Below are 17,394 nucleotides of genomic sequence, written 5' to 3'. Positions count from 1 at the left end.
ATAGTGAAGTGCAATTTTTGAACTGTAAATAGCATAGTAAATACATGCTAAACTGTAACCGTTTGGTTCGGGGTAAGAAAAAATTAGTTATTTCAGGGATAGGGTTAAGTTTAGAGTTAAGATGGGGTCAGAGTATTTTTGTGTTTGGTTGGAGGTTGGAGTTAGTTCAGGATAGTGAAAAATAGTGTTTGGTTGGAGTATGTGAGATAAGAAGGATAGTGGGTTATTATGAATAGAAAATAATATTTGATTAGGATTTGGTCGGGTTAGGTGGGGTTAGCTAATCCGGAATAATCCATTTGAGATGGGATCTAATCCCATCCATTTTTAGAAATATTTGAGAATAAAATGGGGGTTAAGGGTTATTCCACCCCTTAACCTTAAGAGGTTATTCCACCCCTTAACCCCAACCAAACAATAGCTAGAGACAAATTAAAATTTACTATAAATTTGATTAAAAAAGCGGCTGAGGGGGTATAAGAAGATTTATCCATTTGAAGTGTACCATTAACCATTCTTGTAACTATTAAAAAAAATGCTAGTGAAGCACCATATCATCCATATTTCAACCAAGCAAATCTCTCATTTGGAGAGAAATGTACAATAAATGTATTTGTGGGATTCAATAGGTGAATTCATTGGTAAAATTTGATTGATTAGTTATATAGATAATGGGGTGTCACTATCATGTGTTATACTCTTTTTTCAAAGTGCGTAGATCCTACTCCCTCCATACTAAAAATTTAGAAAATTCTTACTGCTAAAATTTTTTTGATGAGACAAAAGTTCAATATGAACTCTGAAATGAAGAGATGTAAAAATTTATACTCGTGTGGGAGTGTATCAGTTGTAGTGTTCAAAACTATTTCGCCCTTCTTTTCTTCTTCTTTTTTTTGCATAATTATAACTATCCGACCCGCTAGTGCATAATCCTACAAATTATCAAACAACGTAAAATTCTAGAAGTGGTTTCCATCAAATCAGTTGGTATAGCACTTTGTCCTGCATAATACTTAGTTCTCACACTTCCGGCGAGTGTAAATCATCAGTCTAAAACACTTAAATTTGATTATTATTATTAGGATACAGACCTCATATATTTTAATTAAAATTATTTTTTCATTCGATGTCAAATTATTTTGACCGTGTTATAATAATATCAAAAAAAGAAAAGAAAGAAAGAAAATGAAGTCTTTATTTTAAGGGGAGGTAGGTTGTTGGTGGATTTTCAGGTCGTCCTCTGGTAGGTAGGCTTATTAAAAAAAAAAAAAAAGGAAAAAAAGAAGAAAGTGAGAGCTCTCTTTCTCTCTCTTCTTTTATTGAGCACATTAGATAGCTACGTGGCCGTGGATTTATTCAGCATTATTATTTTTTCTTATTAGGGTTACACTCTTTTCTACATCCGCAGTTGGTGTTGAACACGTCTCTCCTTGTTTCCGTTTCTGTGTTTGGGGATTTCTTGTAGAATCGCTTTTTCGGTGCGAGGGATGCATCTGCTTTCCCCCACAGCAGTTCTTTAAGGGGATCAAGAAAAAGGTTTGGTTTTGATTTTGGCTTTTTTTTTTTTTATAAATGTTTTAGCGCTTTTCATATGATATTTAGCATATTTACCTCTTTTTGTAGATGAATTTTACTAGTTATGAATCACGTTGTATAGAATCACAGTTTATGTGGGCCGTGCTTCCCATCATAGAAACTCCGATCATTATTTGAAGAATGTTGCTATGCCTTTTCGTCCTTTCCAGTTCAATAGTTGCGGCCTGTGGAGCTATTAATGCCTTAATCCATCCATTGCATTGTGCCGAGTTCAAGCATATTCGGATTACCAGGCCTTGCTTTTGTGGTTCTTTGTTTAGGTTGGTAGGATGAGGCCAAAGAGTGACACAAGTAAAAAGTACTTTGTTCTAAACACGGGCGCGAAGATTCCGGCTATAGGGCTCGGAACATGGCAGAGTGGAGGAGACATCTGTATCGAAGCCATCGCCACGGCTTTAGACGTCGGATATCGCCACATAGATTGTGCGCATCTGTATGGAAATGAGGTCGAAGTCGGGAAGGCGTTGGCGGCAGCTTTCGATAACGGAGTCAAGAGGGAGGAGGTGTTCTTGACCTCTAAGTTGTACTGCGCCACGAATTCGCACAAGAGGGTCGAGAATTCTGTCAGAGTCTCTTTGAAGAGCCTCGGCGTTTCGTATTTGGATCTTTATCTTGTGCACTGGCCCGAGAGTTCGGCCGTCGAAGATGCCACCGACCCGCCATGGAAATCGGGAAGCGCATACAAGCAATTCTTGCAGAGGTTGAAGCCGACTTGGAAGGCTATGGAGGGTCTTCTTGAGATTGGTCTTGTTCGCGCTATCGGTGTCAGCAATTTCAATGTTCAGCAGATTTCTGAGTTGCTTCGGTTCGCCAAGATAGTTCCAGCAGTCAACCAGGTGTGCTTCCTGTCGGCTTTTCTGATCTGCAGAAATATTTGATACGGAAATCACAGATACACTTCTTTTCCCTGTACCATTTAGTTTGATTTACTTTTTGCTTGTAAGTTAAATACCCTGATATGATAGTTTGTTGGCAAATTTACGTGAATTTAGTAATATCATAGAATGAAGTTAATTCGCACTTCACAAATTTTAGTCGGTCACTACAATTCGCGTCAATTTTCTATTAAACCAATTTTCATACCGTGCGATTTTCTTCTTGAAACTGTTATGTTTAGGTGGAGTTGCATCCCTTTTGGAGGCAAGATGAGCTTGTGAAGTTCTGCCAAGAGAAAGGTATCCATGTCTCCGCGCATACTCCGTTAGGAGTGCCCGCAACTTCGAATATGCTGACAAGTGGTGCTGGCCTTTCTGACAGTGGGTCAGAAGACGAGCTCGGGACCCCTAGAATATCGTTTAGAAGGTCGAGATCGGTGCATGGCCCGATGTTGAAGCTTTCTGCTGTTGCAGAAATTGCAGATCGCCATAATAAGACACCTGAACAGGTTCGTTTTCGCTATCCTCTTCTCTTGGAAATTCTTTCTGAACAATCGAACTTACGCAGCTTCAAATTATACTTTTTTGGTTCGATTGATTTCATAACAGTAGGTTATGAAATGCATGAAACACTAGCAAGAATACTAAAGTATGACTAAAGTTTCCACTTTAGACTCTATATGTGTGTTTGCTTTTTCCCTTTCATTAACTTAGTTTTTGAGATTGTTTAGCTTGTATTTAACTTTTTGTCGTAAAAAATTTGTGAACCTGAGGAGACAAATTCAAATTCTCGCGGCATATAGAAGCCATTTTATACTCAAGCTGATGTAGGCGTTTGCTTTGTGTGAAAATTCATAAAGCTTGAAGACTCACATGCAATACAAGCAGTGTATAACACTTTTTCCAATGTGTAAATTGATGTGCATTATCTACCCTGTTTACTTGTTTAAATATCTATGTAAATTGATGTTTGTGTATGCAATCATTCAATTAAGTTTTTACTATACTAGACGTTATATCGAATATACCTTATAGATTGTCACTTTTTTTTAGGTATAGTACTCAAATACTACTCGAATTTGGCAAACTTATTCGCCTTTTTTGTGATGGCATTTGTATTGTCGGTGACAGGTTATTCTGAGATGGGGACTGCAGCGAGGAACGAGCGTCCTACCGTGTAGCCTAAACCCTGAGAGGATAAAGAAGAACATAAATATCTTTGATTGGTCTCTATCTGATGACGAATGGAATAGGATGAATCAAATTGAACCGCAAGTACGCCTTTTTGGCAATGGTCCTGTGAACATATGTGAATCTGGGTCTTTTTCTGGAGGTGGCCCTCTCCAAGCTGTGCACGAGATCGAAGATGACGTCGAATGCTATGCTTGATACGTAAGCAGCAGCATATCTTGTTGAATTATTCTGAGACTAGTATGAATACTTGGATGTTCATTTGTTATTTAGTAATATCACCCTTTATAGGAATCTTACAGTCATGTAAAGAGATCATATGCATTTGGCGTTTCAAATCGACAATTGTTAATGAGGAGTTCTCATTATAAAGCAAATTTTTGCAGCAAAATGGTGTATGCGAATTCAATGTTGATTTTTGGCTTCTTACTCAAATTTTGTGTGATCGAATGAGTCGACAGATTGTAACTTCTGCAGTCCACACTTGGCTCCTTTTTTTAGTACATAAGATGTCGCCGTGCATCTAATCATGATGCATTGCAAGTAACCAACAAGAACAAGTATGGAGTAGTCAGAAAAATGTAAATTTCACAAGCAAGAGAATGTTTGCTTTTTTTTTTTTTTTTTTTTTTTTTCGTTTCTTTTCACAATTCTTTGCCTCCGTCGCTGATGTAAAGATCACATAAGTGCATTTTATGGACTTAAGATACTCTTCTAGCAAGACATAAACTGAAAGAGTTAATAACCAGGAACTATACAAAACCACCATAATCAACACTCCTCATGGATTCAGAAGATAGTATGTTATACAGTTAACTCCAGATCTATAAATGTTTAATGTTTGTACATTTTTACATCAAACTTACAAAAATATCAGCGAAATTGTTGATGAGCAGTATCTCAATTTCTGTAGCTGTATATGCATGTTCTGTTCTTACATCAAATTCAAAGTTCTGCTACGAAAGCAGAACGAAAAGAACTATCCGGATCTTCTATACAGCGGATAAAATTAACTCTTTTATTCAGCAAACATAACTTACAGATTAACATGTGTGCGGTGCATCCTCTCATATAGTTGCGTCGTTATGTATAGAACGAATTGACGACGAAAGGATTATTATATACACCTGGCATCTGCACATTGAAGAAAACAGAGTTAACAGTAAGGTAAACCGCCAAATATCTTCAGCATCACCGAATTGTAACTTATTTGTTCCTCGTTTTATGATGGCTTTTTGCTACCAAGACTAATGTTATCGAGCCATGTAACTAGTTGATGGGTTAATGGCCTCATCTTAGGGTTGTCGCTCAAGCAAATACAAGCAATCTCAAGCATCTGCATAAGCTGGTTAGTATGCTTCTTTTCATATATCAAAGGATCAAACACCTCGGCCACACGATTCTCTTTCTTCATCTGAAGAACCCACGATATTAACTCCCTTCCTCCTTTAGGTTTACACATATCCACCGGCCTCTTCCCCGTAAGCAGCTCCAAGAGAACAACACCAAAACTATACACGTCGCCTCTAAAAGTGGCGACCGACGAGTGGCCGTACTCGGGAGGAATGTACCCCAAAGTCCCCACCAAGTCGGTAGTCACGTGCGTATCATAAGGCAGAATAAGCCTAGCGAGCCCAAAATCAGCCAAATGAGCCTCAAAGTTCTCATTGAGAAGTATATTGCTCGACTTAATATCACGGTGTAATATATGCGGCTGACACGATAGGTGCAAGTACGCCAATCCCTTTGCCGCTCCTTGCGCGATGTTGAGTCTTCTTTCCCAATTCAGTGTAGTTCTGCCGTCGGGCTTTTCGTGAAGCCAATAGTCCAAGCTACCATTCTCCATGAACGTATAGATCAAGAGCCGATCGCTCGCGATTCTACAATATCCTTGAAGAAGAACAAGATTAGTGTGCTGAGCTCTCGAGAGGGTCTCTACCTCGGCTTTGAATTCTCTCTCCATTTGCCCATAGTCGCCAGAAAGCCGCTTAATTGCGAGTTTTGCCCCATCTGGTAGAATTGCTTTATAAACTAAGCCGAAGCCCCCGCACCCAATAATATTTGCTTGGTCGAAGTTATTCGTGGCTTTCAATATGTCATTGATGGTTAGCTCTTTGTTCTCGGTATTCTGAAACAGAAACACCAATGTGGAAGGGGCCAATTCGAAGTTTCCGTTGGAATCAGAAACAGATTTTGTAGCATGTTCCTGCCTTCTCGCATTAGCCCTCGCGACAAATAAGTAGATAAAAACAAGAATAAAAGCTGTTCCGAGTCCAATGCTGAGAGAGATACCTATAACGGCGCCTTTGTTCTTTGTCCTTTGGGCTACGGTTTGTACGGAAACCCTGGAGGGACATGAAGCGAAGTGGAAGTCACATAGACGAGCGTTTCCCTCGAAGTCGGAGTACGAGAAGGTTGAGAACTGGCCTCCTGTTGGAATTGGCCCGGATAAATTATTATACGCCACACTGAAACTTGAAAGGAAGTTGAGCTTCGTCAACGAGGAAGGTATGCTTCCGCTAAGAATATTGTGCGACAAATCCAAAGTCTCTAAGCCCGACATGCCCGACAATTCCTCCGGTATAATCCCCGAAAACCTGTTCCAGCTTAGGTCTAAAACATGGAGATTCTTGAGATTCCCAAAACCTGGCGAAATCGGCCCAATGAGCATATTATGGCAGAGAATCATAGAGGGCGGGAAGCTGCTAAATTGATTGTATTGCAAACCTCTCCCGCTATTATTCCGTTTGATGAAGAAAGGGAAATCCTCGTTTTCACTCGGTGGTTGAGTGGTATTGCGAGTAACAAGGCCCTTCATCGTCGAAAAGCTTATCGGGATCTCTCCGGTCAACGAGTTATTAGATAGATCGAAATAAAAGAGGCGCTCGAAGCTTCCAATCCACGAAGGAATGGCCCCGTCCAATTGGTTCCAAGATAAATCAAGAACTTTCAATTTCGTACAATTAATCAACCATTGCGGTATCGAGCCCGAAAGATGACAATTTGCGATGACAAGAACCTCTATGTTTCGAAATCCGTGAATCCCAATCATCGGCGCAGTCTGATCGCCATCAAGAAAATTCCTTGTGAGGACAAGACTAGTAAGGCTAGGGCAGTCTTGTAAAACTCGCAAAGCCAAAGATAAGTTAGAGAAGCTGTTATTCGAAAGGGAGATGTAGGACAGCGAATCGAGGTTCTTGAAACTTGGAGGGATTTCACCGCGAAGATTGTTCCTGGCGAGATTTAAGCTCCTCAACTCTAGACAATTAGAGAGATTATCAATCGGACCCGTGAAAAAGTTCGTGCCGAGATCGAGTGAGCTCAAATGAGTCATCGCCGAGCAATTGAGACTGATCTCGCCGCTCAGCGAATTGTTCCTCAGGTAAAGCACTCTAAGCGAGGCCAAATTCGATAAGGAAGAGGGCAAAGAGCCCCTGAAACTGTTAGATTGAGCGGAAAAGTATTCGAGCTTTTTAAGACTACCGAAAATGTTCGGGATGTTGCCCGAGAACGAATTAAAGGAAATATCCAATTGCGAAAGGTTAGAGAGATTACTGAATCTTGTGCTCATCCTCCCTGATAGCTGGTTCTCCTGGAGATATAACAGCTTCAAAGATGACAACTTGAACAAATCATCAGGTAAGTTCCCGGAAATCCCATTCAAATCGACGGCGAGCTCCTCAAGAGAACCGCAATTGCCAAAACCAACCGGGAAATCGCCCGAGAACATATTCATCGAGAACCGGAGGACTTGAATCTTGGTAGGCGAATTGCAGATGCTCGTATCGATCTGACCGACGAACAAATTGAAGCTAACATCAAACACGAGAAGACCGGTAGATCCGGTAAGGACGGGGTGGGTTCCGTTGAACAAATTATAAGATATATTGAAAGCGCGAATCGACGGAAGCGATATGTTCATCGGTGTCGGGCCGGAGAGCTCATTACTGCTCAGATCAAGGCGCTCCAACTGGGGAAGGTGAAACAGTTGGATTGGAACGGTGCCACGGAGATAGTTGAAGGAAAGATTGAGCCATTTCAGATGATCCAATCCGGCCAATGAATCGGAAATCGACCCTTTGAGCTTCATGGATTGGAGATCCAATCCAATCACTCGCCGCCCGCCGGAAAACCCCGTCAAGGAATCGTCGCAGGAGACACCAGTCCAGGTGCAGCAATCCACCGTCGCCGCCGCCGACGAATTGAGGCCCCAATCTTTGATGTTAGAATTAAGGCCTTCCGAGAAGCCCCTTAAAGCATCCAAATCAGAGGAGCTGCAGAAGCTCTCCTGGCCCTGGGAATTGGTGGGCGCAGTGTAGAAGAAGAGGAGGCATAAAACCAAACGCCATGTGCGCATGAAGAGGAGCTTCGACGGATCTCCCCTGTTACCCATATCTAGTGATTCCCAGAACCAGAAACTGAGCTAAGATGTGTAAAAGCGACTCCTTTTTTGCTCAGAAGCTGCAATTGGAGCCACCCATTTGAAAATTTCTGGAGAACTTCGCTGTTTGAGGAAGATTTTTGGGATTCAATTCATCGAAACAAGCACAGAACCCATATGCGGCAACAGAGAGGGAGCTTAAGAGCCTGAAATTGAGGCAAAAGAAGTGTAAAGGAGACTCCTTTTGTGCTCAGAAGCGAAAATTGGAGACACCCATTTGAAAATTTCAAGAGAATTCGCTGTTTATAGAAGATTTAGTAGGTTTCAATTCATCAAAACAAGCATAGAACCGAAATTGGGCAACACGGAGAGATTAAGAACCAAAATTTGAGCTAAGAGAAGTGTAAAGGAGACTCCTTTTATGCTCAGAAGCGAAAAATTGGAGACACCCATTAAAAAATTTCAAGAGAATTTTCGCTTTTTATAGAAGATTTTTGAAGCTTAATTCATCAAAACAAGCATAGAATCCAAACTGGGGAACACAGAGAAAGAGAGAGAGAGAGCTTTAGAGGGAGAGAGAGAGAGATTGGTGTTGACTCCTGTGTGTGTTACTTCGATGTTCTTAATTAGATGCTTCAGCTCATAATAATAATAATAATTTTGTATTTAATTAGACGTAGAAAACAACGGCCACATTGCAATTTTGATGCGCATTTAATTCATAGTTGAAATATAATCCCATTATTTTAGTGTTGGTGGGTTGAATTTTTGTAGCCTGTTGGAGCATTGTGGGTCGACCCACAAAAAATAAAAAATAAAAAATAAAAAATAAAAAAAGAGAGAGAAAGGAGGCACATTTGGCGGTTGAGGATGAGAGAGACAGAGGAAAAGGAGAGAGAGAGAGAGAGGGGGGACTCTAGCCACCGGCTATTGCCGGTTACCTTCTCTCAATTCTGTACGTAAAAATTTTCTGCTGACAAAAAAAATTTCATTTTTCATCATTAGTAAAACACAGTCATCAATAATAAAGTCTCGCTTTTTCTGTTGTATAATTTTGGCTCAATTAAGACTCATCTTTTATTTTTAGCTAGTAATTGGTTCTGATACCAAATATGACGTCCCACTTTTTAGAAAATCATCTATTTTTGGATTATTTTAGTCTTATCAAGCTTAATTCTTTTAATCTTTTGGATCTAGTCACCGCCCAAAATGGTATAACCGGATTAAGAGTTTTAACTCTATATAGAAGACTATCTGGGATCTCATATTTTTTTTCTTTTTAAGCCCTAACGTTCTCATCAAGCTAACACTCATAAGTATCAAACGATGTGAGACTTGTCTCGCTAGTCTTTACTGATCTTGTCGTTAGAAGCCACGATATTTATATTGAATAAGTTAGAATAATTAAAATGCATTTAGTTAATGAAGAACAAACAATAACATTTCATACTTAAAGATTTTTGTGTGCATAAAGTATATGTTTTATAATTCTGTTCAAACTGGACTTTATTAAATGTAGGATCAAGCTACCTCATCATCTAAATTTTACAGGTCCATAAAATAATGCTTATTTTCTTAAAAAAATTTAGTTTATAACCAACATATGTGTATATACATAGCATTGCTAAATAAATATTTTTATTTATATAACATAATATAAATTGAATTATATTATTACATTTGAAAATCAATAAATTGTTTTTTTTGAGAGATAGGTAGCACGCTACCCGCTTCGTTTATTTCATTTAGAAATAAATTTAGCTGAAAATGTGAATCAACTAGGATTCGAACTTGGGACCTCGGGTACCAACCACCAAGCCCTTTGCCACTTGCTCTAGGGACGGTCGGTAAAAATCAATAAATTGTTGAGAATAAATTCGAATTCATCTACAAACTCATACCTACTAATTACATGTCGTGTTGTTCTGAATTATCCACGTTATAATAAAAATTAGTATTCTTATCGACTGTCATTTTAAATTTCTTTAAACTAAACAAAACTAGCTATTTTCATATCAAATCATTTCGATCATAGATAAGTAATCAACAAGTGAAAAATTTAACAGCGATGTTGATGGTAAAAATAAAAATAAAAAATCAGTCTTTAATCTAATAATGCCAAAAAAAAAGAGAAAAATTTCATACCAATTATATTATCATAAAAAGGTGTCTTATTTTGCGGTACACAAAGATATATAAGGTCATGGACTAGACCAAATCTTCTGATTAAAGTCAAAATGCGGTAGAAAAAGCTTGAAAATGGACGCTCCTGATCGGCAGGCCGTGATGGCGACCGGGAACTGCCGGTTGAAGTCAACGGTCAAAAGCGGCGACACGTGCATCGCCGCTTTGTGTGGTGAGAGGCCGACCCAGAGCGACCGCACACTGTAAACAACCGGTGCGGTTTAAAGGCATTTAGTGTCACGTAGTTCTTTTTTTCTTTTTATTTCCAATGTCTTCGTTAATTTTTCGTTAAATTAATGTATACAAGAAAAATTTTAGATGTTCCACCTAAAATAATAAGGCTAAATTATAAAATGTCTTTCTGTAAATATTTATTTTTTCACCTTTTATATCTCTCCGACTTTTAAAAATCGATATTTTATTCTCTTAAAGTTTTAAAAATATTTTCGAAATGTACGACGTTAATGGAGATGGCAAAAAATAACCAAATTATTCTTACTTTTTCTATATAAAATTTTTTTAATATATTTTTATTATTTTGAAAGGTATTTTGTTATAAATTATAAGGAATGGGTGGAGTAGTAATAGAATGCTGACCGGAACAAGGATTTAAGTGCCGTGGCACGTGGTCGTGCCGGAAACTTATCGGCATGGTACGTCACGGTGCGTGCCGAGCCGTGCCGATGCGTGTCGGTAAAAGAAATTCTTGTGTGCCGACACATAATAGCATGAAATATTTATTTTCTTTAGCAACAAAATATTCTAACTATTTATTATGTCTTTTTATCACATCTTTTAAACTTTATTGAGGAAATTATTTACTAATTTAAAGAATAGAGGATTTTGAGTTGTATCATCGACACAGGGTTTGTATCGTGCCGGTATCTTGTTGGTACGATACGACACGATGGATACGGTCCGTGCCGACGGACACTTAAAATCTTGGACCGGAAGGATCTAAATGTAATAACTTGAAATGTTGACAGGATAAAATACAAATCTTTGAAAGTTATAGAAAGAAATTGAAAAAAACAAATATTTCTAAGAGAGTTTTATGTAATTTAGCCTAATAATAATAATACTAATAATAATAAGTATTAGCTTATCTTTTACAATTTCAGCTTTTAATTACATCCATACCAAATAAACAACAGTTCTACATATATACAAACTAATAACAAAAAAAAAATTTAACTTTTTACTTGAGCCCTAATTCTTTGTGAATATATCTATTTTAATTTGAATTTCACCTTGTACTTCAATTTCACCTTTTAGTGGAATAAATAGGACAAAAGAAGTGGGGGGAATAAGAGCAGGAATTGGTCTTATTCGGGGGTGGATAGGAGAGGTTTTATGACGAGTAGGAAATATTGGGGGAGGGGGGAGTAGGTGAATAGAAACGGATTGCAACGCCACCAAGTTGGGTTTGACTCTTTTTGTGTGGGGGATAGTTGGGATGATAGAGATGTGGAGAGGGGAAATGCACTTTTTTTAATTACAAAAATAGTATTTTAGAAGATCCCAAAAATATGCTTTAAATTTGTCTAAAAAAGTCTCCTGTAATGATATCGATGTGTTTATATGGTGCACAGTAGCATATCAGGAATCGTTAAAATTTTAAAAATATATGTTCCTCAGTTATTTCAAAATATCTTTATAATTACTATCCGTTAAGTTAATTTGGGTTAAACGTGAGTTAAATATCTACCAGAGTTAAAAAAAAAAAAATTTAAAATATTTCTTTTGCCCGAAACTTAAGGACAAATAAGGAATGCTAGTGATGGTAAAAGAGTATATTTGAAAAGACAAAGAATCAAAATATTTTTTGTGTCCCTAAATTAAGAATAAAAAATAAAAGTCGGTAATAGTAGAAGGGTATAATTGAAAGAGCAAAATAATAATTTTATAAAGATAATAGTTATTACTAACAGTTCATTAACAGAACTTAACTTTAAAAATACATTTAAAATAGGTTGAAGCGTAAAAAAAAATATTTTTAATATTAATCTTTTAAAAAGGATAAATTAAAAAATCAAAAGCTTTGTAGAAATATATAGGCAATTGCCCCTAAATTAAAATAGTATTTTGGAGAGTATATATTAATCAAGTGCTTTGTGCATAGAAATTTTCTGTATATAATTGGACACGGCATCCCATTTTAGGTGACGTGTCGCGTTTTCGGCTTCTTAGGGGGTGTGTTTGTGTTTGGGTTCTTGGATGGGATCTGAAATTGGTTCTTGTTCCTCTGTTGTTGTTGTTGTTGTGTTCATGAATCATAATGGGGGTGGGATCATGGATGATGTGAGAAAGAGGGAGGGAGAGGGAGAGAGGGTACAATTTAGTGGTGGGTTTCTTTTGCCCAAAATGGAAGGTAATGAACAGTGAGTTCACTTAAAAAATTGACAAGTTCCATTCAGATGAATGTATGTTGCTATATCTAATAACAGATTCGATGTTTTGGATGACGCTTCATTAAATGGACAGTGAAATCGCCTTGTACAAGACATTTTTGTGCTTCAAAAAATCCTGCACATAGGACTATGGTAATGTGTCACCGTTGTTTTGCAACAAGCTAAAAAAATGGTTTTGGTTGCTCTTTACAAGTGTTTTTGCAGAACACGTACCAAAGTTTTTAAGTAATTTTTTCATGCATCCATAGTAATACTATAATATATATATATATATATATTTTTACTGATCGTCTCTAGCACAGATGGAAGAGGGCAGGTTTAGGTCAAGCTTATCGTAAACGACCCAATCAAACTCTAAGTCCAATAATCAGAAACGATCTATTACTTGTTAAATCTATAGAGGGATTGTTTCAAAAAAATCTGATAAAAAATAGGGTAAAAATAGTGATACTTTTATGTTTTTTTGAGAGAAATGTAGCATGCTACTCACTTCGTTTATTTTTTTAGAAATAAATTTAGTTTAAAATGTAAAGTCGTTATACTTCGAATTTAAAATTTTAAATATAGTCATCAAATTTTTTGTCACTAGCTAAGATTTCTATTTCCTATGAATGGAAAGTTGGAAACTCGATCTATAGATTTTCAAAGTTAATTATGTATCGGTCAAATTTTCTCTATTAATCACTCTCATGCACCTTCGACTTGTTCGAGTTTGTAATTCGATTTATATCTTATTTTTTGTGATTTTAAACTTTTTGCGAGGTAATCCGATCTTCTCGTAACCACATAGCAAGAAAATATATACATAATCTAACTGGACCGGTGTTTTATTAACTTGATAGTGCGAACAAACTTAGATTTAACTTAGATATATATATATCCTTCTTATACATGCAAATTAACAATTTTAATATCTGTTTGATTATTTCTTTATTAATATAAATAGTTTTTTAATGCTGGATAAATTATTGGGAATGTGACACACAGCTAGAGTCAAAACTTTCTCCAGTAAATTAAATTAAATGTAGGAAAGTTGAAGAGTGTACGCATGCATTGGTGTTGTAAACATCAAGCAATCGTTAAAAAAAAAAGAAAAAAGAAAAAAAAAGGGTGTGTCAATACTTGGCATTTTTAGTTCATTGTCCTATGAAATTTCAATACAAAATTGTAGAATATGTGACTTTTTTTTTCTTGATTTTCTTCCTTATATATTTTTACATTCTCTAAATATACAAGTTGTGAACAGTACAATTTAGTGTTAGTATAAATTTATCCCAAATAAAGATATATATATAGAGTCCGGCTGGAATACTATCGATAACACTAAGCGTTTGGTGCTATTGAATTTTCTACTGTTAGATTTATCCATTTCATCATTTCTAGCCCTTAAATTGTATTATTCAACCAACCATCCACTCGACCTGAAGGGACCACTTTCATCCTAACTACACATTTTATTATCCAGTGGTCGAAAATTTAGTAGTATCAACGACTTAGTATTATTAATAGTATTTCAGCCAAATTCATATATAGAGTCCAATTGGAATACTATCGATAGCACCAAGCGCTTGACGCTACCGACCTTTCTGCTGTTAGATTTATCCCTTTTATTATTTCTAACTGTTAGATCGTTTTACTTAACCAACCACCCACTTAACCCTAGAGGATCATGGTGTTGATTCCGTTGCTGATCAGCAGTTAATCATCTGTTGTACGTACACCGAATTGCAGAATGACTATGCTCCGAAACTAGTAGTATTCATTTTCTTCACCGGTTGACTCTCATCAAACACAAAATTACAGAGATGAGGCCGAGTTCATCTTCGAAATATCCAACTTTTAGTCATGGTCGAATTTCTCAACATTCAAAATCACTTGATCACTAATATTTTTTTCCCCTAATAGGCTAATACTCTTATTAGAGATATAATTAAAGAAATATAAAAAATAAATAAATGCTGCACAGTTATTAAAGCATGAATAATGTAGCCAACTTTGTGCCGACCCCGTGAGGGTACTTTTGTTTTTTTTTGTTTTGTTTTGTTTTTTTTTTTAAGCTTTTGCTTTACTCTTCGCCTTTCACCGTTGAGTAATAAATTATCATGAAAAAAGCGTCGCATGCGACCAACCAATGCGAGACTTTCGCGCCCTTTTTCCGTTGGTCAACTATGTAACATCCATGACATGTCAAGTGGAATTTGCATGGTGGCGTGAAATAAAAACTAAAAAGGGATAAGAGGTCACGTACGTTTTTAATGGAGTTAGGCACGGATCCACTTTAAAAACACTTTATTCATCACTAAGCATCCACCGCGCGCATGATCGATATCAGATGAATTATTTTGCGGAGACTGACTAAATTAAGAGATAATGCACTTCTTGAAACGGAGGGGGCTTAGAATCCGTTCTGATACTATATTATTCAAAAGATTGATCTGATTAGTAGAAAATGGCTCAGAATTTATTTTAATAGTTATTTCAAACACCAACTTAGAGGTTGGGAGTTTAAAGAGAGTTGATCGATGGATTTTCGGGTTAAAAAAAACTAGTTGATATATCTGAAGAGGTTATTGGGTTCTCGAAGAATAAAACTTGAATAAAGAGCTCTTCAATTATGCTTTATTGGGAAGCCCTTGATTCGCTGTCACATATCAGTTTTGTCTTCATTCAAAATTTGTCGAATAATTTTTAATCCTAAAAATAAAAATTATAACTCTTGGATTGAGATAAAAAGTAATACATACAGCGAGGCGTCATTAAGGAGATCCCTACTCAAGTTTTTCTCCGTTCTAGAATGTATGCGCAAGCTCAAAAACAGAAATAAGTGCAATTTATTTACTATTTCGTGATTCAAGCTTATTTCTTTACTATGATATATATGACTTTAATTTTGTTTTCTGTAAAAACTTGCTATTGAACAAGACAATAAATTTTGCTTATAAATTGCAGATTACACAATAATAAAATACTTTAATTAGTTTGCCATCTTATGGTTTAGAAAACTCTTTTTTGAGAATATGAAAAATACATGATGAGAACTAAAGCAAAAAAAAATACAAGATGATATATAATTGGTATTAAATATAAAAAAAATTAAACGCTATTTTCTATTTGCTTAAGCATTTAGAAAATAACGATTGTTTTGTGTTATTTAATATGGTATCAGATGAGGAGGTACTATCATTATTAATTTTATCTTTCATTTAATTCAAATCCACGTCATAGTCCTAGTAAAAAGTCTTGAGTCCAGATGTGAGAAAAGTGTTAAATATAAAAATATTTAAACTTCGTTCTTTATCGGCTTAAGTTTTTAGAGAAATAACGATTTTTTCGTATTATTTAAGAAGACACTGTGCAAAGTGCATAGTGAAAAATTAAAGTAAACAAAGAGAAGTAAAACAAGTAATTGAGATATATACTGTCCAAATTGCAAGAAAAATTATTAAAGTAATCATTTTTTTTTGAGAAAAAAAATTCTTTGGTATAATGATTTAAGCTAATTCCTTCCACTTTCAATATTATATGTTATAACAAAAAGGAAACATGGATGAGAAAAAAGATCTAGAAGTGATTTTCTATGTCACAGGGTTTTGTGAGTGGCCACAAATTTAACATCACTACTTGCAACTCTGTTGCAGCAAGTGGTAGATAGGATGGCATTTACTGCTGAAAGGAGCACTCCATTGAGCACTAACTTTATTTTTATTTTATTTTCTTTTTTGTGTTGAGCATAAACTTTGGAGCACTAACTTTGAAAGATCTAATTGGTTTAATTTAATTAACAGTATCTTATCCATTTGGTTTAATTTAACAATATCTTAAGTGGTCATTGCCCACCATAGTAAGTATTATTAATTAGTGGCCACAAGTATCCATCAATTTGTAGATGGTAAAAATGCATGAAGACCCCTTCAACTATAAATTTTGATCTTTCGCTCTTGAGTAAATTTTATCGAGTTCACATCAAAAGTAATAGTTTTGATTCATTTTTCAGTAAATAAACTAAAACAATTAACTACTGATAGTTTAACTAACTGAAAAAGCTCACCGATAGAAAAAGCGATTAAAATTCAGAGGGTTATTTCAGAATGGCTGATAGGCGAGGGGTCTCTGCACATTTTTACCTTAGTAGATTAATTCTCTTTGCTTTCCTTCTCATCATCTATTATAAAAAGGGGAGAAGATTAAGTTGGAGGGATAAGAAGTGGTATATAAATTTATATATTTTGGAGATGTCAACTAAGCTAAGGAAAGACACATTTTAGTGGCTTCATCTACTTTTCAATGCTAGGCATCAAAAAAGTTGCTTATCTTTGTGAAGTGCCAATATGATTTGGCTAGTTGGGTGCCTTTTTTTGTATTAAAATATTCAACTTTAATTTTTTTTATTTAAAAAAGAGATACATATCACTTTGGAGGGAGGGGAAAATTTCTTATCAAATCATGGGAGTGTTGTGGTGTCATCAATTGGGGGAAGGAAAGTAAATGATGATCAGGGAATCATCATTAACTTTTGTTAGATGTCAGAGACCTACATGAGTGGTGAACTAACACATATATAAATTACATAGGTTGGATTCTGTATTATATGTTGGGAATCCGGTACTCGCCTCGGTACCGGATCTCGTGAATCTGCAACCCGCTCCGATACCGACTGCTGTGGATTCGGTATCGATTGTTGGGATTCCGCAACGAAAACGTCAAATCGGATTTTCAACTACAAATTTAACCAATTCTAACATTATAAACTAACTTT

General features: G+C 36.1%; 2 protein-coding genes across 3 annotated transcripts; one reads left to right on the top strand and one right to left on the bottom strand.

Moving 5' to 3' along the window:
* On the top strand, window positions 1,333-4,053 carry LOC109708128 (aldo-keto reductase family 4 member C9-like). Of its 2 annotated transcripts, none has more exons than XM_020229738.1 (4): window positions 1,333-1,536; window positions 1,857-2,432; window positions 2,714-2,980; window positions 3,603-4,053. In XM_020229738.1, the coding sequence occupies exons 2-4, from the start codon at window positions 1,866-1,868 to the stop codon at window positions 3,858-3,860; spliced, it is 1,092 nt and encodes a 363-aa protein (XP_020085327.1). In that variant the 5' UTR covers window positions 1,333-1,536; window positions 1,857-1,865; the 3' UTR covers window positions 3,861-4,053. The 2 variants fall into 2 exon arrangements, with proteins under 2 accessions (XP_020085327.1, XP_020085326.1); XM_020229737.1 differs by having other exon boundaries at window positions 1,353-1,536; window positions 1,746-2,432.
* Window positions 4,470-8,715, bottom strand: LOC109708126 (phytosulfokine receptor 1-like). Its single transcript, XM_020229733.1, has 2 exons — window positions 6,390-8,715; window positions 4,470-6,308 (listed from the first exon to the last, which is right to left on the bottom strand). Exons 1-2 carry the CDS (start codon window positions 8,053-8,055, stop codon window positions 4,885-4,887), a joined length of 3,090 nt encoding a protein of 1,029 aa, XP_020085322.1. The 5' UTR covers window positions 8,056-8,715; the 3' UTR covers window positions 4,470-4,884.

This window comes from Ananas comosus, linkage group 3 (assembly GCF_001540865.1).
Source record: "Ananas comosus cultivar F153 linkage group 3, ASM154086v1, whole genome shotgun sequence".
Taxonomy (NCBI): Eukaryota; Viridiplantae; Streptophyta; class Magnoliopsida; order Poales; family Bromeliaceae; genus Ananas; species Ananas comosus.
The sequence above is the reverse complement of the archived record's forward strand: the minus strand, read 5'-3'. Positions and strand labels throughout refer to the sequence as shown.